The sequence below is a fragment of the Dipteris shenzhenensis genome, chromosome 1, assembly GCF_047967505.1.
Source record: "Dipteris shenzhenensis isolate YYH24624 ecotype China chromosome 1, Dip_SZ_1.0, whole genome shotgun sequence".
In the NCBI taxonomy this organism is placed as follows: domain Eukaryota; kingdom Viridiplantae; phylum Streptophyta; class Polypodiopsida; order Gleicheniales; family Dipteridaceae; genus Dipteris; species Dipteris shenzhenensis.
Window position 1 is genome coordinate 16,614,886 of NC_141596.1, and position 24,653 is coordinate 16,639,538.

Here is a 24,653-nt window from a genome sequence, read left to right on the forward strand (position 1 = left end):
AGGTCAGTGGATGATTAGGAACGGCTTGCTGTTCCGGAATGAAAAGATTTGTGTGCCTGATGTTCTGGACCTAAAATCCAAGATTCTCTGGGAGTGTCATGATGCTCCTAGTGCGGGACATCCAGGTATACATAGGACTCTGTCTCTTGTGAAGCATACCTTTTATTGGCCTAAGATGTGTGCATTTATAGAGAACTATGTGGTAGGTTGCCGAGTTTGTCAGGTTACTAAGGCTGAACGCCTTAGGAGCGCGGGCTTATTACAGCCATTACAGATTCTAGGTAATAAATGGGAAAGTATTTCCATGGATTTTATTACTGGTTTGCCTTGAACGCGCAAGGGTCATGACTCTATTTGGGTCATAGTCGACCGTTTGACAAAAATGGCTAGATTCTTACCTACAAGAACAACTATTTCAGCTGTTCAGTTGGCTCACGAGTTTGTGGACCACTTGTTCAAGCTGTATGGTTTGCCATCTGACATAGTCAGTGACAGGGACTCAAAGTTTACAAGTAACTTCTGGACACTTGTATTTGAGAAGTTGGAAACTACTCTCAGTATGAGTTCCTCGGATCATGCACAATCTGATGGTAGTACAGAAAAGGTCAACCAGTTGGTTGAAGACATGCTTCGGGCATATGTATCTAAGAGACAGTCTTCATGGGAAGATTATCTACCCATGATTGAATTTGCTTACAACAGTGCAAAGCATTCTAGTACAGGTTATAGTCCTTTTATGCTTATGTACGGGTTTCAACCTAAGTCACCAGTTATGGTTGGATTAAAAGGGATTCAAAATGATGCTGCTAAGAACTTCTTGCAAGACATGCAGGAAATGTTGCAGTTTGCCAAGGAGTCTATTAGAAGTGCCCAAGATCGGGACAGATTTTATGCTAATAGACATCGTTCACCTAGAGAGTTCTCTGAAGGAACGATGGTATATTTGAGAATTCCTACGGAATCCAAGAGCCTAAGTACTGGTTTGGTTCCGAAATTATCCCCCAGATACTGTGGCCCATTCAAGGTCATTAAAAGAATTGGACCAGTTGCATATCGACTAGAATTGCCTCCTAATGTTAAAGTACATCCAGTCTTTCATGTCAGTAGACTGAAAGAAGTATTGGGTGCAGATGATCAAATTGTTTCTCCTCATGAGATTATAGAAGTTACAGATTTAACTTTTATTCCTCACGAACCTGAATCTATTCTTGAATTCCGTGAAAGACAGATTCGAAATCGTACTATCACAGAATACAAGATTAAGTGGAAGGATCGTGTTGAGGAGGATGCAACATGGGAGACATTACAAAACCTCCAAAGAACATTTCCCGATTTCTTAGCGAACTCAGGAGTGAGTTCTTAGAGGAGGGGGAGTATGTCATGTGCACGGATTGGTATCTGACGTGTACTAGTTACACAGAACTAGCTCAGGTTAGCCTGGGGAGGCTTAGAGCTAGGCAGGCTTGATTCTCGGGTTGAGTGGCAAGGGTACGAACTATTTATAGGTCTTCGCTATTTTTGGCGCCGGGGCCCAAGTCTATAAAAGAGGCCCAGGGGGTTCAGTTCTCAGTGTGCAGTTGGGAGCAAGTCTCGTTCTCAGGTGCTAGGTCTGATCCTGGATTGTGTCGCGGACGCGCGCCTGCATCTTAGCGTAGTACAAGGCCCAGTGGCAGATCCAGGGCTTCACAGCGCCACCTGGTGGTATGGGACACCAGGCTGGTTGGGATCTGATTGGGAGTTCGTGCCAGTAGCTCAGCTCGTGGCTCGGGGGGACATCTTCTGATTCGGGATCACATCCTGTAGATGTCACGGTTGGGTGGTGAGCAGCCTGCTCAGTTCTGATGTTGTGTGTGGTTATTTTGCAGATCAGGGGTTTCAGGAGTGCTGGGATGTGTCACCAAGGAAAGTAAATCTCTCAATCTAAACAAGGTTACATATCGTTGAGTAGTCTCCTCGAGAAATCAAGTAACGCATGAATCCACAGAGTTAATTCCGTTGACATATCCGTACACAAGCATGGTAAAATCCGTACCTGAAGGTAAATGATTCTATCAACCTTATCTATTGAGTTCTAACTTGGAATTCACGAAAAAATATTCATCATGCTGAATACCCTTGAACTCAAAAATCTTAGATCGAGATCGAGGAATCATTGTTCGAACAACCCCATCAATTGAGCCCCTTGAGGTCAATTTCTAGGTTGCAATTTCTATCAACCCTAATTCTTGAATTACTTAGTATTTTGAAAATCCCTCAACGGAAGACCTTTGTAATTCAAATTCTTGGGTTGAAATACATGACAGACTTTCCATCGCAGAACAATTAGGTATCCGTTCATAACTCATGATGAAAGAATCTTCATGGAAGTATCAATGGGCAAAATCTTGACCAAAGATATGGTCCCCTTGATCTATCCTCGAAATGCCCCTACATGAGGATAATCAGTAAAAATTCAGTTGGCTATATCTAGTCAATGATACTGTTCTAGACATGTATATAGTCAACCATCATAGGAATAGCATCCTATGTGATCCAAAGACTACGGAAACATACAATCCGAAATCTCTAAAAATAAGATCCACTACCAAATATCCTGTATAAACTTGTGCACAATAAACCGCTCCTATCACAGGATCATCCAGTTCTTAGGATCTCTTATCTAGGAACATCAAGTTTCAAACAAGGCATTGACAGACCATCATCAGAAGAGATGTGGTAACCCTCCCCGAGATTGAGTCTAGACTATGGATCCCCAGGGTTGAACCAAAAAAAAAAAACATGGCTTCTCTCAGGGTAAAGAATCTTAGTCAGTCCTCGTAAAAAATCTAATCAGGTTGCCCCCAATTCAATTCAGCCTACTTGTACTTCACCCTAGAGGTCCTTGGGTATTATTTCACGCTGGATTATACCACCACATCAGAGAATCTTAAATGTAACATACCTTAGTGTCCCATACCACCAAAGTATACTGCAAATAAAAAACTCAGTGGACAATATGAGTAAATCAGGTATCAGAGAATCTTAAATGTAACATACCTTAGTGTCCCATACCACCAAAGTAACTCAGTGGACAATATGAGTAAATCAGGTAGCCAATCCCTCTTCAACTCTAAGCCATACAAAATTGGGGAGCTTCTTCAACCAAGAGTGGTTCAAAAGATCCAATCGAGCAAAAAATAATTAGGTGTCGGTCAAAACTGAGGATTTCAACTTCTTCATCGCTTCTCAATAACTCGGAAGCGGTATAAAGACTCTAAAACAAGCTGTCTACATTTAGAACAACATGAGCCTTCTTCAATATATTTATGGTACTGAGGGGTTTTATAGTAGTGAAGAGCTGCCCAAAGTTCATCCATCAAGGAATCCATCTCTTGTAGCAGGTCATGAGGTCTACGAGGAATAACCTCCGATGTAGCCTCAAATAAAACAGTAATCCAACGTAGGTGTCTCATTACTTTGATGTCCTTCCATGGCTCGAAAATATCTCGCACAGGAGAGGGACTAGAAGAAAAACAACTGCGTCTAAACGCGTGCTCTTCACACTAGCAAAAGAGAATTTGGTGCTGCGTGGAATCAAGGAAGAAGGCGAGTAGAGGACAGCAAGAAAGATGGCGGAATGAATTTGATAGGCTGATCTCAGACAGAAAGAGGGTGAGAAATTCGCCTTCATGCGCTGAGGTGCTGAAGTGAGAAAGAGAGAGAAATCTTGGGTATATAAATAGCCAGGAAGGGCCATCAAAAGCTAGGTGAATTTAGGGTGGGTGCTTGATTTAGAGCAAGTGCTTTCCTTGCTAGAGAAAAACAAAAAAGCAACCTGCTTTTTAACAAAAAAAAAACAGTCTCGCTTTTAATAGATCTTGTCCCGCTTTTCTCCAGCCAGCCAAAAATAGCCAAAACGCGCCAGATTTAGAGCAAGTGCTTTCCTTGCTAGAGAAAAACAAAAAAGCAACCTGCTTTTTAACCAAAAAAACAGTCTCGCTTTTAATAGATCCTGTCCCGCTTTTCTCCAGCCAGCCAAAAATAGCCAAAACAAGCTAAAATCAGGCCATACGCTCCTTCCCAAAGCCAAGCGCCTGCCCCAATCACATCGCCCCTATCTCTGATGCTCGAATTTCCTAGACAAGCCGTTTTCTAGGCTTATGAAGGCTCTCTCTTTCCTCCTCCTCAACTGCAGCAAATCTAGGTCTCTAGGGTAGGAATCTCATCCTTGAGAACCTAGAGCAAATTCTTTCCCTAACCAACCTACTCTTCAAGTACGCTGAAATATGACGCTTTATTACATTGGAAATACAAGAAGCTGAAACTACAGGGATGGACTCCCCTTTCAACTTTACATCAAGTACATGGCTCTATGAGTTAAAGAAATCTTTATGTTTCTCATTTGTACATCAGCCCCCACCCTGTATGTTACCACTCTTTTCTATCCTAGTCTCTAGTTCCGATCACGGGAGTAGCACCTCTCTTATCCACCCAGCCAAACTGCCAAAGCTTCCAGCATGAGAGAGAGAGCAGTTACAAAATCACGTAAAAATCCACACTTCTTCATTCTCTCTCTCATGCCTTGACAGACCCCAATTCCCTAGATAGATCTAGATGCCACATGTCATCCATATAGGGCCTTTCTAATGCAACATTTCACCCCTCTCTTGGGATGCATTTAATTCCTTGCCCCTAGGCACATTCTTTGCACTAGGCCCCTGGTCTCAGATCTATCTAGTCCGGTGCTAACAGCCCTCACCTAGGACCTTGACATTAATCCCTCCCGATCATTTACATAAAGCGCAAACACATATATTACAAAGATAGATCCTATAAGGGAAATGTCGACTGATTCTTCCGAGGTCATGCTACCTCGGCTAGAGCGTAACATTCCTTCCCTCTTCAGACATCAGCGTCCTCGATGATAAAGTCTGGGAACACTCTCCGCAACTGATATACGGATTCCCAGGTAGCTTCGGATAGAGGCTGACCATGCCATGCAACCAACACCGTGGGTATCTTCCGATTTCGTATTTGCATTGTTCCTCGGTCCAGGATTCTTGTTGGTTTGCGCCTTGCAATATCCTCTATCTCCTGAAACAAAACCACACCTTCGATTAGTGAGTCACCAGTATGTAAAAATTTCTTTAAACGTGAAACATGAAAAACCGGGTGCACCTTACACCCCTGTGGCAATTCTAATTTATAGGCTACACTGCCTATTCTTTTCAGAATTAACCACGGCCCACAGTATCGAGGTGATAACTTAGCACACTCTCCTGAAGTCAACGACTTCGAGTGCGAAGGAATTCTGAGAAAAACTTTTTCTCCTTCTTCAAATACTCTTATAGACCGATTTTCATCCGCATACACCTTGGCTCTATCCATAGCCTGACGGATATTAGCTCTCGCAAGTGCTAGCATCTCCCGCATCTGAACTACAAAGTTCGCGGCACTAGGCACTTTCTGAGGTACTCCAACTATAGTTGGATTGGCTGGCCTATAACCATAGTTCAGCTCAAACGGACTGAACCCAGTAGATGAATGTTTCCGATCATTGTAGGCAAACTCCAACAATGGCAACCACTTGTCCCATGTATGTTGCCTCAATGACACATATGCCCTTAGCATATCCTCTAAAGTCTGGTTGACTCTCTCCGTCTGACCATCCGTCTCAGGATGGTCCCCACTACTCATTCCCAACTCAGTCCTTAGTGTCTCAAATACCGCTGTCCAAAAGTGACCGGTAAACCTGACATCTCTGTCTGACACTATGGATCTAGGCAATCCATGCAGACGAAATATATGTCTAATAAACAATTCCGCTACTTGCGGGGCACTAACAGACTCTCTAGTCGGAATGAAGTGAGCCATCTTGGTTAGACGATCAACCACCACAAGGATAGAATTATACCCTCCTTGTGTTGCAGGTAACCCTACAATAAAGTCCATGGAAATGCTCTCCCACTTACTTAGTGGTATTTCCAAGGGCTGTAAAAGTCCGGGTGGCTTCACCCGCTCGGCCTTACTTACTTGACACGAGAAACACCGTGTCACATATTCATGAATATGCTTTTTCATCTTTGGCCAAAAGAAATCTCGCTTCACGAGATCATAGGTCTTCTCGACTCCTGGATGTCCCGCACACGGGCTATCATGGCATTGTCGAATGACTCTCTGCCTGAGATCATTCTGACCAGGTACTACAACCTTGCCATTTCTAACTAGCATACCATCCCTTATGGTATATCTTGCATAAGTTTGGCCTTTTCTGGATGCCAGGTCATCCTTTTCACTTTCCCCGGGTTTTAACACATGAGCCTTAGGCCATAAGCTCTGGACAAACTCGTCCACCTTCTGAATTTCTCTGATCTCGGTCATTAGAGCACTCTCTAATACCGTGAAACTCAGGTTGTGCATAATGCGAGACAACGCATCAGCTATCTTATTGTCTTTTCCTCTTCGGTACCGAATCGTTAGATTAAACTCCTGCATGAGCTCTGCCCACCTAGCTTGGCGGCCCCTCAAGTCAGGCTGTTTACAGAAATGTTTCAGAGTATCATGATCCACATCCACATAAAACTCTGAACCATACAGATAATGCCTCCATGTTTTCAAAGCATGGATAACAGCGTACAACTCCAATTCATGAGTTGGCCAATTCCTTTGAGAGGGAGAAAGCTTCTTGCTTTCAAAGGCTACTGGCCTTCCCTCTTGAAGGAGGACTGCTCCTACCGCAACGCCACTTGCATCGGTTTCTAGGAACAACGGTTTCTGGGGATCAACTATTTTTAACACCGGTCCTGAGACCACAGCTTGTTTTATGGTGTTAAAACTTTCTTGTTGATTCTGTCCCCAAATAAAAGGTACTCTATCTGAGGTCAGATCAGTCAATGGCGATACTATTCCGGAATATCCTTTGATATGCCTTCTATAAAACTGGACAAATCCCAAGAATGATCGCAACGCGGTCAGACTCTGAGGGATTGGCCAAGTCAGTATCGCAGCCACTTTCTTCGGATCCATTTCTACCCCCTGTGGAGTAATTATGAATCCTAAGTACTCAAGCCTAACCATACACAGTATAGTTTTCTTTTTATTCACGTAAAGACTGGCTTTCCTCAAAGTACTGAACACTATTCTTAAGTGTTCATAATGCTCAGTAACACTTTTACTGAATATCAAGATATCGTCAATAAAATGTACTACGAACTTTCCGATATACGGTCGTAGTAAGTCGTTCATAAGCATGACGAAGGTCGCTGGAGCATTGGTAAGGCCGAAGGGCATTACCAAAAACTCATAATGACCAAACCTACTTCTAAAAGCGGTTTTATGCACATCCTCGGCTCTAATCCGGATCTGATGATAGCCGCACTTGAGATCTATCTTGCTGAAAATCACGGCTCCATGTAATGCATCTAGCAAATCATCAATCCGAGCCATCGGATACCTGTGCTTAACAGTGATATTATTCAATGCTCTGTAATCTATACAGAGGCGAAACGTATCATCCTTTTTCCTCTTTAATATCACTGGCGAAGCAAATGGTGAGAAACTTGGTTGAATCTGCCCCAACTTGAGGTATTCTTCCAGTTGCCTACGCACCTCCGCTTCTTCAGTAAAACTCATTCTATAGGGAGGTCTATTTACAGGTTCTGCCCCCGGGATCAGTTCAATCTTAAGCTGAACTTTCCGCTCTGGAGGTAACCCATAAGGTACTTCATCCCTAAAGCATTCAGAGAACTCCTCTGTTATAAGATTAGCCAGCTTGGCCATCTCATCACTTTGCGTAACATCAGTGCTAGTCGAAGAATCATTCACCGACTCTACCGATGCGGTGCAAAGGTACAAAAACTCCACTTGAGCCTTCCTGATTTCCATCACGGAAACCAACGGTCCCTGAGGTATATCTTTTTCACCTCGCAAGACATAAAGCACATCATTCATCTTGAATTGATATACGTGCTTTTTCCAATCAATGGCTGGATTCTTCCTAGAATGCCACGCCATTCCCAGGGCTATATCCGCATGAGCAAGCTTGGTCATTTCAAAATCAAGCTTCTCAGTATAGTCCTGAATCCGAAGCTCCAACTGGGTAACCCTTTGGTCCCATACTTCAGTTGAACTTCCATCAGCCATCCTGACTGTATACGCATAGTCAGATGGACTTGTCTTTAATTTCAGCCTCTTCACGAGCTTGGAGTTAATCACATTGTGAGTTGACGCGGAGTCAAACAACACAATGACATCATGACTGGCCACTTGCCCTTTCATTTTAATTAACTCCGTATCATTGAAGGCTGTATACCCCGTTGCTGCGGGCTTAGATAGGATGTTATCAGGTGCACTCGTCACTAACTTAGCAACAGACACACATAACAAACAAGGTACTAACCTCTGAGAAGATCCCGCTAGCTGAATCTGCATCTCTTCCGCTCTAGGACTTCCCTGTATCTCCACGTCGCACTCTGAGATCACCATCTCAGCCATCCGACGATCTTTATTACGTGGACAATCTCTCCACTGATGAGGTTGAAGGCAACCAAAGCATAAGCCTTCTCTCCTCGCTTTTTCCCTTTGTTCTGGGTTCAAGGGAGACTTAGACCAAGCCCGGGCTGCCATTGGAGTTACTTTTCTCTTCACTCCAATGGTGGTACTTGGTTTAGGAGTTTCAGCCGGTCTCGCCTGCTTGGCTTGACCACTCGGCTGCGAACCACTCCCTTTACTAGTCCACTTCTTCTTAAACCCAGATTTCTTCGGATACCCATACTGGGTTCCGACCTGTGCAAACCCACTTGGCTTGCTGCCCTTGGCATCCTCGTAGTTCAGGGCTATAGCTATTGCATCATCTAGCGTGTTCGCGTACTTAGCCCGAACTTCCATTTTTATTCGGTCATTCAATCCAAATATGAAATCTTTCACTTGGATTGATTGAGGCAGGGGTTCGTCAACCTTCATTACACTCTCTCGAAACTTATCAGTGTATTCTGCCACTGATAAATTTCTCTGACGCAGGTTCCTATATTGATCCCAAGCTCGGGATGCCTCGTCAGGAGGTAAGAAGTGTTTCCTGAACTCTCTTTTAAACCCCTCCCAGGTAGTGGATGCTATGCCATCCTTTTGTTGTTTAATCCACCACCGGTCCGCTGCCTCACTGAACATGTGGGTGGCCTCGCGGATCTTTTTGATGTCATTTCTGATCTCACAAATGGCGAACGCCTCGTCCCATTTGTGTAGCCAGGTCTCAATGACATCGGAGCTACGGTCGTTCATCCGACCAGAATACTTTTCCGGTCTGTAATTGGCAATAATGGGCACTTTAGCCTTCCTAGGCTCGACCGTATGGACACTAGACTCCGGTTCCATTGGAGCCTTTCCCTTCTCCTCTCGAGAAGGTCTGGCAGACATACTATGTATCGCTCTCCTAAGCTCGGACTGCCCTGCATTAGCTTGTAATTGCTGCGCTAACAACTGTTGCAAGGCATCTTCCAGCAATGCAATTCTGCCAGATAAAGTGTGAGCTACTGGGCGCGATCCCTGCTGGGTCGGCCGGACTCCTGATTCACCAGGGTCCCTCCTGGAAGCTCCTTCTTCTGCTTCCATTTGTTCAGTAGGTGTATTGTTTTGGGGTTTTTTTTTTTTAAAAAAAAAAACACCCTTCGAACACTGTAATCACAAACTGACACTCTGAACACAATTCCCTATACTAGGGAATTCCTGCAACCTGACATGCACACTAATTACGTATTTGACACAGGCATATATATTCAATCCCGCCTTTCCTTATACTAGGGAAATTTCTGCAAATAACTCAAGTATACCGGCATAGTCTCAACACAATCTGTCCTTGTTACAGCATCATATTCTATGCATACTTGTCGCTATTCACGCAAACGGAGTATCAGCAACTAAACCAGGGAAAAAAAACATAGAATCAACAGAAATGACAAAGAGCCTTCCTGGTCTACGAATTCTGATCCAAACCCAAAAGGGAAAATAGGTAGAAGGCCCCCTGGAATTCGAATTCTGCTGCTTGCAGCCTGCACGACTGACTGCTATCACATCTCCATTAAAACCACGAAGGGCGTCGTGACACGGGTCTGCACTCCACGCCTGGCGATCTTTCGAGTGCCTAGGCACCCTTTTCGGACACGTACGTAAAAGAATGGCGAATCTGCTCCGAATACGTAGCTTTAACAAAGCTCGTCGGCCATCTGCTATCCTTCGTCGCTCGTCAGCAATTTCTTCGTTCGCTTCCTCTCCAAAGAAGCTCCGTCAGGTCCGGTGATACCAGCTTACGCGATCGTGATGCCAGCTTACGCGATCGTGATACCACTTACGCGATCGTCAGACGGACCCTTGCCCTTAAGGTAATCCAACACCCCGCCAATTCGTAGGTCCGCACGTGAGCGCCACACTGTCGCAACCCTCGACGAATCGCTCCAACAGCCCGTTCGTCGATTCTACCTTTCCTTCCAACCTTCCGCTCTGATACCAAAATGTTACCACTCTTTTCTATCCTAGTCTCTAGTTCCGATCACGGGAGTAGCACCTCTCTTATCCACCCAGCCAAACTGCCAAAGCTTCCAGCATGAGAGAGAGAGCAGTTACAAAATCACGTAAAAATCCACACTTCTTCATTCTCTCTCTCATGCCTTGACAGACCCCAATTCCCTAGATAGATCTAGATGCCACATGTCATCCATATAGGGCCTTTCTAATGCAACATTTCACCCCTCTCTTGGGATGCATTTAATTCCTTGCCCCTAGGCACATTCTTTGCACTAGGCCCTTGGTCTCAGATCTATCTAGTCCGGTGCTAACAGCCCTCACCTAGGACCTTGACATTAATCCCTCCCGATCATTTACATAAAGCGCAAACACATATATTACAAAGATAGATCCTATAAGGGAAATGTCGACTGATTCTTCCGAGGTCATGCTACCTCGGCTAGAGCGTAACACTGTACATCCAAGGCATCCCAAGCAAAGCATCACACTCTGGCAAAGGCATAATGTAGAAGTCCTCTGCATCCTGATTTCCTTGGATATGCATCCTCAACTTGCTAATGATAGGAGTGACAGGTGTGTTGAGTTCAGGGTTGGCCATATCACACATGCTGGATGGCCCCATTTCCTCAGGCTTGATGCCAAGCCTTCTTGCCATATCAGGAGTTATGAAATTCGCCTTTGCCCTAGAATCAAAGAAAAACAAACAATTTTGATTTCTGATTTTTCCCCATGTGTCATGTGCATGGTGTACCTAGGGTTGGATAGCAGGCTAACGTGGGTTACGGGATAGCATAGGGCTGGATGGCTATTTTTAGCCGAGATTGCTGTATATAGAGATTGATTCATATATAGTGCTCGCTTTATATGGAGGGAGCTATTCATAGCATTGTGCTATCTATAGCGAGTTTCCTTCTATATAGAGGGAGGGCCAGTGCTATTGTGTAGATCAGTTGAGCGTTCCTCAACTGATGGATGGGACTTGGACCCAGGCCGAGACTCTGGCCATCTACATGGCGGATCATAGGTGGTGTATTGAAGGTCTTTTGGACGGGCTCAAGTGGTATGGGACGCCTGGGTTAGATACGGGCCTATGGATGAGTCGAGCTGTAGCCCACGTGCTCGGGGGTGGTCGGGAGGATCGAGGCACCTATGCTATGATTCTGGTTGTATTGAGGACGAGATTCTAGGTCAGTGATAGGATCAGGTCCTGCGGGGTCGTGTCATCTGGTATCAGATCCGTCCTATCACGATTGAATTCAACGCGAGGTATGCAGAAAAGATGTCTTCCGGGTACGCTTTTTGAGATTGCTCTTGCAAATCTGAATTTTCACTCATGTATGGGCTGAATCGTTGGCTGATGATGTGCGCTCATGATTGGGAGAGTCGTGGAAGAAATAGAAGTCCATAGGCTATGTGCTCTCTCGGTTGCTATGTGTTTGGAAATCGTGATTCCCTGAGAAGGGTAGGTGATGAGAAGACTTGATGCTTTCAGCAAGAGATATGAGGATGGATGGTTTTTGACCTATAACTTCCCATGCTTGGGTTGTTAATGTGATTGGTTGTGTTTGTCAAAGAGGACAACCAATCAGTTCAGGAAGGCTCTACTCTTTCTGCTTTAGATAGAGAAAGGGCTGCTTTTATTTCAGATTTTCAGGATTGTTTCTCAGATGCACTTCCTCAAGAATTACCTCCCAAGAGGACCAAGGATCATCAAATTGATATAATTCCAAGAAGCTCACCGCCTAATATACCTCCCTATCGTGTCAGTAAGGCACAACAGGAAGAGATAATGTCACAAGTGAAGGAACTCTTACAGCCAAGTAATCCTCCTTACTGTTCCCCTGTGTTGCTTGTGCAAAAGAAGGATGGTAGTTGGAGAATGTGTATTGATTATAGGGCTTTGAATAAAGTCACAATTAAGAACCGTTTTCCAATTCCACGCATTGATGATATATTGGATTGGTTGAAAGATTCCTCAATGTTCAATCGTATTGACCGTAAAAGTGGATACCATCAGATAAGTATACGGCCTGAAGATGTCTACAAGACTACCTTTCGCACTTCATTTGGCTTATATGAGTTCCTTGTGATGCCTTTTGGTTTGACTAATGCACCTGCCACTTTCAATAGAATGATGGACAGAATTTTTAGAGCACACAGAAAGTTTGTGGGCACTTTCTTTGATGACATCATTGTGTTTTCTAAAAATGAGCAGGAGCACAAGAAACACCTCACTATTGTGTTTCAAGAGTTGAAAAGACACAAGCTGCTAATAAACACCAAGAAAAGTGAGTTCTTTATGCATGAGATTCATTTTCTTGGTCATATAGTGTCAAAGGATGGAGTCAAGATGGATCTTGCAAAAGTTGAGGCCATAAGGAGTTGGCCAATTTTGCATGAAGTTAGAAGCTTCCTTGGGTTGTGTTCATACTATCGGAGGTTTATAAAGTACTTTGCAGAAATTGCTTCTCCCTTGCATGCTTTACAGAAGAAAGCTGTACCGTTTCGGTGGGGACCAAAGGAAAATGCAGCTTTTGAAGAGCTGAAGCAAAAGTTGTATTCTGAATCCGTTATTATCAATCCAGATCTTGCAAAACCCTTTGCTGTAACTTGTGATGCATGTGGGAGCAGCATAGGAGGCACTTTGATGCAGGATGGCAGAGTGGTTGCATATGAGAGTAGAGGTCTCAAAGATGCTGAATTGTACTTGCAAACATACGAGAAGGAAATGTTAGAAGTGATACATGCTTTGACCACATGCAAACATTACCTTCTTGGAGCTGATTTTTATGTGTAGACAGATCATCAGTCACTTGGATATTTTCTCATGCAGAGAAAATTATTTGAAAAGCACATGAGATGGGCTAACTTCCTCTCAATGTTTCATTTTCAAATTGTACATGTGCCGGGTAACAAAAATGTGCAGACAGATCATCAGTCACTTGGATATTTTCTCATGGAGCTGATTTTTATGTGCAGACAAATCATCAGTCACTTGGATATTTTCTCATGCAGAGAAAATTATTTGAAAAGCACATGAGATGGGCTAACTTCCTCTCAATGTTTCATTTTCAAATTGTACATGTGCCGGGTAACAAAAATGTCGTGGCTGGTGCACTTTCCAGGAAACCACAGCCTGAAGCAGTCTCCAAGAAACCCAGTGTTTTAGCAGTGAGCATTGCTTACAACAATGTGTTAGATGTGATGAAAGATCAGTATGTTAATGATGCTGATTTTTCAACTATTTATGATCAGCTTTCTGATGGTCAAAGGCATGATCACTATATGTTGAAAGAGGGTTTCATTTTGATGCATGGACGACTCTGTGCCACTGATTAGATGCGACAGAAAGTCATAATGGAAAGTCATGCTCCTCCATATGCAGGACATAGGGGAATTACATTAACAATTACAGCAGTGGAACAATACTTTTATTGGCCATCTTTGAGGAAAGATGTGGAAGAATATGTGAGAACATGCATGGTTTGTCATGAAGTAAAGTTTGACAGGCAGAAGGCATCTGGGTTGTTACACCCTTTGCCAATTTCGGATAGACCATGGCAAAGCATAGCTATGGATTTTGTGTTTGATGAGGTGCAGCCTGAAGTGAAAGAACATGATGAACTTCTGGTCCCAGAGTAGATTCTGACACACAGAGATAGAAAGCTCAAGGGTAAAGTTATCCGTCGCTACTTGGTAAAATTTCAAAATTACCCATCACTTGATGCGAAATGGATGGAGGAAGGTGAACTAGCAGATTCACCTGGGATATTGCAGCTTTACCTTGATGCTTTCCAATTAGAGCCGACTGCGGTCTGGGCTCCTACAAGTAGTTCAGCAGAATGAGTGTCTGGAGCATTACCTGGTGTTCGAGAGGGGGGTAGCACCTCCACTCCCTCAGTACAGACGGGCTTACCGTGATTTCATGAGGTCACTTGATGACACTGTATGTTTCATCTAATAATGTGTAATTAAACGCAGCATGGTGCCTAGCACATAAGCGTAATTAATCCCTAGGCCCAAAGGCATTCCAAGGAATTAAAAGAGTGGTTGGGAAATGATGACATGGCATTTTTAATGGACCCCCTAGAGGGCCATGTACCTTCAGTGGCCCCCCTAGAGTTCTAGGTGGTTCTAGTGCCTTCTACATGCTTCTTTGCCATTCCTGGACTTTCTTGGGCCTTCTACACTTCACATGTGTGGTTTTCTCTCTCATCTTCTCCCTTTGTTGAGATTTTGGATTGGTTTTTCAGGCTCTTTCAGCTGAATTTCGTTTTTCTTCATAACTCAACTCGTTTGGATTCCTCGACTTCCGTTTGGCCCGATGGCTTCCCCTTTGCCTCCCCTTCGCAGTGATATGCTTTTCCCTCCATGCGTTTGGTAGAACGGGCAGAGCTGAGCAGTTCTTTTGCTAGTTGAATTTGCAAAAGTGGCTTTTTTTGGACCTTTTTGCTTCTACAGCCTCCTGGGCCTCTCCTCTTGCAAAGCTACAACTTTCTATTGAATTTCGAGTGGTCCCACACGTTGCTTGACTGTTTTTTCTCAAATTTGGAGGACTTTCCGGCGATGAAACTTCTCCAAAACCTTCTTAATGCATTCCTCTCTGAAGCACGCTTCTTTTGAGCCCAAGAACTCCCACTTCTTCGCGATAGAAGTGCTTCTTTTCGCATTTTTCAGCGGAATTCTTGCTGGTTGGCTCTTGTAAATGCTCTTTCTTCATGCCTTTGCACTCCTCTTTGGTTGAGAATGCAATTGGGCATTGGCTACTATGTCCTCTTGGCGATTGAGGACTCCCTTCTAGTTTTCAGGGCTTGGTGAGTTGTGATTTTGCTGCTGCAATTTCTTTTTGCCATAAGCTATTGGTTGGCCTCGTGTGCTGCCTCTTTCTAGGTTCACAAGTGCCTAGGCAGTGCTACATGAGTCATTCTTTGGTTGGGTACTTTGCTGATTTTATTTTGGAGCTTTGAAAAGCTTTGTGAATGCCATCTGGAAACCACTCAAAGAGAGTGCAGCTGGGGTGCAGTGTGATTGCATTTGGACAGCCAATGGAATTGCACTTGGAAAAGAGAATGCCTTTGGATTGAGCCTATGGGCTCGAGCAAAGTGGGAGGTCTTGGGGGGAAGTAGCATACTGCAACGAATAAATCCCGACTATTTGTGTGTTGGACTTGGATCCATAGAAATCTGGAGCGTGTATCTCTCCGCTCTATTGAGATGGTCCCTAAAAGGGGGGACCTGTAAAGAATTGCTACTCCTCTTGATCCTCATACTCTCCTCGCCACATCTCTATAAGCAGACTCCCATGTGTACCCGCTGACTACTAGTAGTGGGTGCTCTGACTCTGATGTGTCTCTGTATAAAAGACTATGTCACGACCTGTATAAGATTTCGTGAAGCTCCCTTGTTTTGACCATAAGGTACCATTACAGTTCCAAATGGTGCAGGACATGTTCTCAGTAGCTGAGTCTCATAGACCCCGCCTCCCTATGTGGAAGGAGGTGTCATCCATCTTGAACTACCGCCCACTTCCAATCTTTGCGGGCTTGATCCCGTTGCTATATCAGAGTGTGCCTCTCCTCAACTTGTAAGGGGGTGAGATCCTCATCCATGGATATCGATGGCTGGTCCCATAAGACCGATCTATGGCGTAAGCTGAGAGTCGCGCCTGAGCATCATGGAAGCGTATATAAGGGAATGCTGTCGATTGGGGTCTCTCCCCACCCGCCATGCCCTCTCAATCTTGTGCTCAGCTAACCCAAGAGTAGTGGCCACAAATGCAGTCGCATCGCTCATCGGTGTAGCCTTGGTGTGTGGAATGCCACAGACTCTGATGTTGAGAGCCTTACTGGCTCTCTGCTACTGCTCCATGAAAGTGGCTGAAACGGTTGCCTTCGCAGGTTCCCGTTTGGCCACATCTACCCATCTGGATGTCTCCTTGATTACAGATTGCATGCTTGCAATCTGTGCCTCGACCACTGGGGTACTCACTGGGGCTGCATGGATGGCTGCTGCGACCTCTTGTCAGAGCAGCAAGATGTCCTGTCTGAGCCCCTGGATGAGGCTAGCCTGCTCTTGAATGACGCGGACCTGCTCCTGTATGGCACGAGCCTGCTCCTGGGTGAAGCGGGCTTGCTTCTGTGCGAAGGGAGTCAACTCCACCTCGCATACATGAATGCTGTGTACCTCTATGACCAGAGACTCCTAGACATCTGGTGGTGGGTCAGCTAGTCCTCGCCCAAGTTGAAACTGAAAAGGCTGTAGTACAAACTCGGAGAATGGGGCAAGATGGTGGCCGGTGATTGGGCTAGCTGGGTGAGATATGGGGATGACTGAAGCATGAATGGAATGATACCAGTTGAGGGTGGGAGAGATGGCTGGCTGAGAGGGAGAGGGGAAAGAAAAGTCGAGTAGTAGTGTGGGACATTGTATGACACCTCTGATGTAGGTGACATAGGCAATGAAACGAGAGAGGGTGGAGATCTGTGTCGACCCCTTTGTTGCGGGAGAGGCGGAGGGAGTTGATGTTGGACTTCCTGTCATGGGCATATCTATAGCTGAAGAAAAAAATGGAGTCGGTGTGACTGTAGATATGGCTATGGCTGAGACTGGAGCTGAAGCTGAAGCTGAGGTAGATCTCGTCTTATGAATATCCACTCTGAGTCCACTCAGCTGCAAATGTTCAAAGGTTCAAGTACATGGTTGAACCTGAAAAAGGCAGCTAAAGTGATGACAAAAATGGACAACAAAGTGGTTGTTGTGACACTTTTGAAGGGTTAAAGACTCACATTCATGGGGTAGAGGTGAATTCATCCATTTGGCACTTCGTAGGAGAGCCTTTTCTTTTGGCACTTATTTTCAGCTCTATTTCAGCAGGATGCCTATAAGTGGACTTGGCTTCGAACTTGGACAGGGTGCACTACATAGAGTCCAGACCAGCTGAAGTGCAGCCTAGATGGGTTTATGTGGAAGGAGGTCATATGCCCATGGGTTCAGGGGGTCAGTCGGACATTGATGATGGCTTGCCAGAGTTGCACCATGCTTACATGACCCTACCATCCGATGTCATGGCTGATCTATCGTAGATTGTTTGGATAGGATAAGGTAAGATGATTGTGAACAAGTTTTCCAGTCTCATTCTGTGGCATGTATCCTTGCTAGCTAGGTTACTTCTTGTTTACTAGATGCCCTGGCTGATCATTTGGTGGATCTGTCTAATGGTGTAACCTGATTGTATATGGCTGTTATAAATGATACAAAGGGTAGGCATGACAAGTTTACACACTAGGTCATAGGAATTGGTTGAGTTATGAGGACGATGTAATAGATCTATAAAATGCTCTTTTGAATTTGATAAGAAACAATGGGTGCACTAACCTACAGCAGCCATAGCTTAATACTTGAAACTCCTTTTGTGAATTCATCCTTGTTAGAAATAACCAGCAAGAGCACAACCAGCAAGAGCCACATGTAATAAGTGTAGAAGTTGTGTACAAGATGCCACAGGAAAGGTCAAGACTGAAGTCTAAGACCCCCACAACATAGATCCATGTATAGGTGGGTAACGGGTTCAAGTACAAATACAAGGTGCTGATATTCCATGATTCACGCTCCTCTGAGCTTCAGTTGTTGAAGGAACAAGGGGAGTAGACTCCCTATTTATATCTAGGGCATTCCCTGCTGTCAGCAAGGGTGCCACCTAGACCAACTTTGTTTGATCTAAAGTCCGACCACTAGGAGGTTGGCTATCTGCTGTACAGCTTAGACCTGAAAGATGCTGTGCGAATCATCCTTGCATGACTTTTCAGTGTGGCTAGTAGGGTGGGCTGTCTCTCTCCTCATCTCATGGAGTAAGCTATGGATGTCTCGAACCTCATAAAATCAGACAAGCTTGATCAATCATGCTTCTGAAGGTTTATGTTGAAACACCTCTATTCTATGAATCTCACTTTTGTAAAGCACATGTACCATATTGTTGCCAAATGATTATTTGATCTTTGTGTTTACAGGAACCCCAGCGATGACTTCAAGGGGCTGCGTAGAATTTGACTTCGAGATGGTTGCAGAGTTTCTTCTAAGGGCATTGCATATAGCTATCAATTTACAGAAAGAGCATGGAAAGCAACAGGACTTCCTCAAAGGCTTGCAAAACAACAAGGACGTCTATGATCTTAGACACACTATTGAAAAATTTGCCTCTACCTTTGAGATGCCAGGCTTTGACGTATCAACCATGAAGTATAATTAGTATAGAGTTTTGGCCAACATTTTCTGCACGGCCCTTACGGTTGTAAGACTACATGCCCACAAGTTGTAGCATTCAAGATTCTGTTGTAATATTATTCAAGCACTGCTTCATCTTGCGCTCTTTTTCCCCTCCCATGTCTAATGATGCTATTGTATTTTTGGTAGGGCATTTTTAGCATACTACCAAGAAAAGTAGGCTATTTGCATATGTATATGATATGTAGTTCTGCACAGTTCTCAGCTGTGGTCCTTTACATTGTTATAATGGACTGAACAGGTATACTGAAAGTTACTGGAGTGGAAGAGTATGAAAGCTGGTTACAAGCCCTTATGTTGTATTGTAATTTATCAGAGATTCTGATGGATGATATTCAAGGAGATGCTGTAAATGTACTGTTTGAAAATTCTAAATATGGCTGTGTTTTTAAACTTCTATATATTCCTATATGTTTTGAATTTCTTTCTGCTCTAGTTCATTTTTTTAAAATAGAGAAAATAACTTTATATTAATTCTTGAAAAACCAAACATACAAATGAGCAATCCGAAAGGTGCTGATTATGGGGAAAGAGAGAAGGATTGGTTGTCAGGAAAAAACCAGCCTGTTTTCAAAGAACCCAACTCACAGCCCAGGTAATCTTTTGAATAGGGGCTAATAACTAGGGTGGAGGTCTATATATCCAGTGAATCCTCGCTTAGCAAACACATAAAAAGTACGTGCAGGCCAAGCCTTGTAGAAACGCTCCTATCTTTTGGCAGTCGTCCAAGGTCCCAGGCTCTGAGATGGCGTGTAGGGTACTAAATGGCATCTTGCCAGATGGCGACGAGGGTAGTTGTTGGGGGAACGTTATGGCCTTCTATTACAAAACTGCAGTGGTCAACCTAGATGTTCTAGGCAATGATGCTAGACACCGTCTCCCAAACACTATCCTTTGGTGAAGACATGATGTTGGTAGGAAGGAGGCGTTGCATCTTGTGTCTCTTTCTTGAATACCCGTTGGCCTTGGATCTTGTAGAATGGAGAGGTTGGATCAATGGAGAAGGCATGAGCCCCTCCAAGTGAAGTCTCACTACGTGATTTGTGTGTTGGCAACAATTTGAAGGGCATCTATCCAAATCCTTTGCACTACTGGGTAGCTCTAGAGAAAATGCGGAATCATCTCCAGAATTTGTATGTGCAACAGTGGCAACTACAATCTATCTGAAAGGGCCAATGGGCAAACCTCCATGCGCTACCATCCATAAGAAATTGGAGATCTTCTATGGCTTGTGGCCGTGGGTCTATAGACGTGAGTAAACATGGAGAACCTCTTGGGGAAGCTATTGCTCCACCTAATGACACGATCTTGAAAGGGTCCAGGCTATTTTCTCCGGTTTGAAACATCCATCTATGCGTGTCATGACAAGAAGCGAACCTCCTTTACCTTGTCGGAGTGCCCTACTTGTATGGGCCAAAACTACTCATTGCTCTAGTACAAAAGCTTGCAACTCACTCTCCAATACTTGGGCAATTTGTTGCTTTGCTGAAATATCAAAGCCCACTTGATAGCCTAAAGTATCTCGCTCACTTTGTGCCCGCGTGGAATCCATTAGAGGCCAAGTGCAACCTCCCAATCTTGGATCTCTTGAACATCCTTTGTCTCACTGTGAGGAAGCCAAGTAATTTGGTCTAGTTGATATTGGCTCCCAAGGCCAAACAGTATATATCTAGGGCTCCCAAGATCCCCTCTAGGTGCTCTGTCCTGCCCTCCATAGAGTGTTCGTGTCGTCTGCGAACTACTCCTTTTGACGAATTGAGAGCTGCAACCCAGTAAGGCGTGTTGCCTGAGAGAGTAGAAAGAGGGGAGGGCATGAAGAGAGGTAGAAAGGGAGGGGGGAAGGAATATCTAGTGGCATGGAGTGCAGATGGATGGGAGGGGTTGGGGGGAAGATGAGACAAGCTTTCCTATGTGTCTGTGTAGCCGTCTGAGTAGTCTGGGCCTCTAGTTTTTGTGGGTCTGTTGGGAGGGGTTTGAGGTTGATATAAGGGGGCTCTACTTTCTTGCTTTCCTTGTGAAGGGCGGTGAACTGATGCCTTGTCTATTGCCACTCATCGCCAAAGATGCACCATCTTATCGAGCTTTCTTTGCTCCACCCTAGTCCAACCCCCTCAAAGGGCTCCACCCATGGGGTTTGGGGCTCTTGCTATTGCCTGGGTGGGCACTGAGCTCTGTCCTCATGAAACTCCCATTGTTGCCCCTGATAAGGCCTCGAGGGGAGGGGGGCCTCATGCCCCTGTGGGACAAGCTTGTGCCAAATGGACATTGGTAACCATTTGTCGAAGCTCTCCACCATCAAGTGTCTCGAGGAAGATCTCATCCAATTTAGTCTTTAGGGTCTCAACCATCATCCTAAGGCATGGGACCACAATATCAAAATCATTTCTTCTGAGGTTGGTAGGGACCACTATGCTAATACGCAGATACTTCTTTAGGACCCCTAAGAGTGGAGCATCAGGAACACGACACAATGCATTGTGTCCATGTCATCTATTGTGAACCCGTGGTACCAAGGGATGAAGAAAGTGTAGGTTAAGGAAGTGTGGGGTTAAAGGTCACTGTGCCTTTACCCCAGTTATGTACAATACTTAAACACATATATAAATGAATGAAAAAGAAGATTAGGGTGTTTTGCACCCACCAAAACTTGTGTGGCTCTCTGTTTCTCTCTCTCCCTCTTCTGTCCTTGCTTCCGTTGAGAGCACTCTCAACTGGTATCAAAGCTCGGGTGATCTAGCTGAGCGTGTGTGAATGCGTGGAAGCTCAGCAGCTCTGTGGGAGGAAGGAGAAGCTCTGTGGGAAGCTTTGTGGGTGACTTTACTTGCATTCGAGTGTGTAGAGACCTTGGAGGAACCTTTGGAAAAGTCACTTTGGCTTTGCAAAGTGGTTTTGAGAGCCTGTTAAGTATTTTCAAAGAAAAAGTTATTTTTTGAGCTTTTCCCTGTTCCGTTCGATGACAGAGACTCTGTATTGACTTGTAGAGGCAACTATTGCTTGCTTTTGGTATCCACTTCACATTAGGAGCTTGGAAACACCTTCATTCTTGAATCTGGGATCATTTCATTGGATTTTTGACTCACTGTGTTAGTTTTTGCGTTTTTCTGTCTGGCTGTTGGAACTCAAGTTTGGAGAACCATTTGCAGATTTGTCAGTTCTTGTGGACTCAGGAGGTCCTAAAACTTCTATGTTGCTCATCAACAGTTCTGTTTTCAAAAACGTTTTTCAGTCCGTGTGTTGGACCCAGTGATTGAGACCACGGTTTCCAACCGTCTATTCCATTGCATTCCGGACGCCTAAAAATCCCTACCTATCAGTTCTTGTGCGATTCGGTGGAGTATTTTCAGAGTTATAGATCTATGTGTATTCGATTTCGTCTCTCTGTTATGCATTTTCCATTCTAAGGTTTTGAAAACTTAGATTTATGTCACATGGGAGTGGATAAGTGTTGACTCACATTACTCACTCATCGGTTGGGATTTTGAAGTTCCGGTAGAAGAGAGATATTTGCAGATTTTCTTGCTGAATTCGATTATGCAATGGCGCCAATGTTTTGAGGCATCTCAGGTTCTATTTTCAGTGGCGGTCTTTTTCGTGGGATCATAATTTCTTAAGCATACCTTATGTAGATCACTTTGGTTGTAGTTTGAGCCATGTGCGCTCATTTGTGGTGTGCATTGGGTTGCTGTGGATGATTTATAGGCCATTTGGATGCATTGCGATCCTTGTTGGAGGCGCTGATAGGCCCAGATTGCCTTATGGGATGCTATTTTTATGGACATTTTGCACATGGATGCTATTTTATGCTGAGGGACAGCTTTGACACATTGCAGGTGATGCACTGATAGTGTTATGCTCTCTTTGATGAGATATTATTGATGCATATGCCCATGGACGATGTTTATGCTTGAGCCATTGGGCACTTATTGGCATTTTGGATTGCCATTGTAGTTGGCGTTTTCTTTTGGGCCATATTTGCTCATATGGATGCATAGTACATGCACATGAGTTAGCTGCATCTTTTGATGCTTTGAGCTTTGAGTTTTGGTGATATTTCAGTCTATTGTGGCATACACATTGGGGTGCACCTGGTATTTGGTGTGATTCTCTTTTACAGGCACTAGCATTAGGGATTTTGCTTTATTTGCATCATGGCATCCTCTTCCATGTCTGAAAAGGAGTTTTTCAACATTAAAAAGTTTGATGGGACAAACTTTTCTTTGTGGAAAGTACAAATAAGGGATGTGCTTATTCAAAAGAAGCAGATTAAACCCTTGGCAGGTATTGAAGCTAAGCCTGCAAATATGTCTGAGGATGATTGGAATGAGTTGGATGCATTAGCAAAGTCTACTATTAGACTTCATCTTGCAGAGTGAGTTTATTTCACAGTAGTAAATAAGCATACTACGGAAGATTTGTGGAAGAAACTTTGTGCCACTTATGAGAAGAAAACTGCCTCTAATAAAGCTTACCTCACGAAGAGGTTGTTTGAGCTGCAAATGAAGGAAGGGGTCTCCATTGCTTCTCACTTGAATGAATTCAATATTATTTTCAGCCAGCTTCAGGCTCAGAAGATGAATTTTGATGCGGAGACTAAGGCAATATTTCTCTTATGTTCATTGCCATCCTCATGGGATACCTTCCGTACAACTGTCAGTAACTCTACACCTGGTGGAGTATCGAAATTTGATGATGTTGTGGGTAGCTTGTTGGCCGAGGAGATTAGACGGAAGTCTATGGATGGCAACAAGCAGGATGCAGCCTTAAATGTGCAAAGGGGTATATCACAGTTCAGGGGGAAGTCCCAAGAAAGAGGGAAGTCTCATAGCAAATCCAGGGCACGGAACATTGAGTGTTACCACTGTGGCAAGAAGGGCCATATGAAAAAGAATTGCTACAAGCTGAAAAGAGAGCAAAAGGATAAGAAAAAGAATGCAAATTGGGGTGCAAATCAAAAGGAAGAGAGTTCAAGGGAGGACAAAGGAAAAGTGAAGATCAAGGAGATCAATGTAGTCACACATGATAGTGACAATGACGTTCTCTTCATGTCTAGTTTATCTGTAGAGTTGCTTACCACTTCAGATGATGCATATTCCGAGCATTGGATTTTGGATTCTGGTGCTTCATTCCATGTTACTCCCCATAGGGAATGGTTCTTCACTTATGACAGTGGAAAGACAGGTTGTGTGCATCTTGGAAATGACTATGCATGTGACATAGTGGGAGTAGGTGACATAAAGTTTTCTTTTGCAAATGGGTCTGGATTTATTTTAAAACATGAGACATGTGCCTAAGTTAACCAAGAGTCTTATTTCAGTGGGTTAGTTAGATGATGCTGGTTTTCATAGCACTTTTGGCTTTCAGAGTTGGAAAATTCAGAAGGGCTCTATGCTTTTGGCCAGGGGTGCCAAGTGTGGGACTTTGTATCCCTTACATGTATCAGGGGTATTTGATCATGTTGTTGCAATAACCGAGCAGCCAAGCACTTCTTTGTGGCATTGCAGGTTGGGGCACATGAGCCAGAATGGAATGAAACTCTTATGCTGTTTGGGTTATGTACCGCATTTGAGTTTCTTTGATTTTAAATTTTGTGAGCACTATTTCTATGGGAAGTAGACTAAATCAGCCGATAAAAGAAGGGGAAAGAAAGAGTTTGAAAAGCTTGATTTGGTGCATTCAGACGTATGTGGTCCCATGCTTACATGGTTATTAGGCGGGGCTGAATACTATGTGACATTCATTGATGATGCAACTAGGAAAGTGTGGGCTTATGCTATAGCTCGGAAGAGTGATGTGTTCCAGGTATTTCAGAAATGGCTAGCCTTGGTTGAGAATCAGTTAGGTAGAACGCTTAAATGCCTACAGACGGACAATGGTAGAGA

The 24,653-nt window shown here is 44.1% G+C and overlaps 1 protein-coding gene across 1 annotated transcript in view; it reads left to right on the forward strand.

Annotated features, from left to right (window-relative positions):
• Positions 1-19,175, forward strand: part of LOC147905463 (serine hydroxymethyltransferase 4-like) — a 39,325-nt gene extending 20,150 nt beyond the window's left edge. The window contains exon 4 of the mRNA XM_087372764.1: positions 18,501-19,175. Within this exon, the coding sequence (XP_087228890.1) occupies positions 18,501-18,739 (239 nt within the window). The 3' untranslated portion in view covers positions 18,740-19,175. The remainder of the gene's footprint in view (positions 1-18,500) is intronic.
• The last annotated feature ends 5,478 nt before the right edge of the window (positions 19,176-24,653 follow it).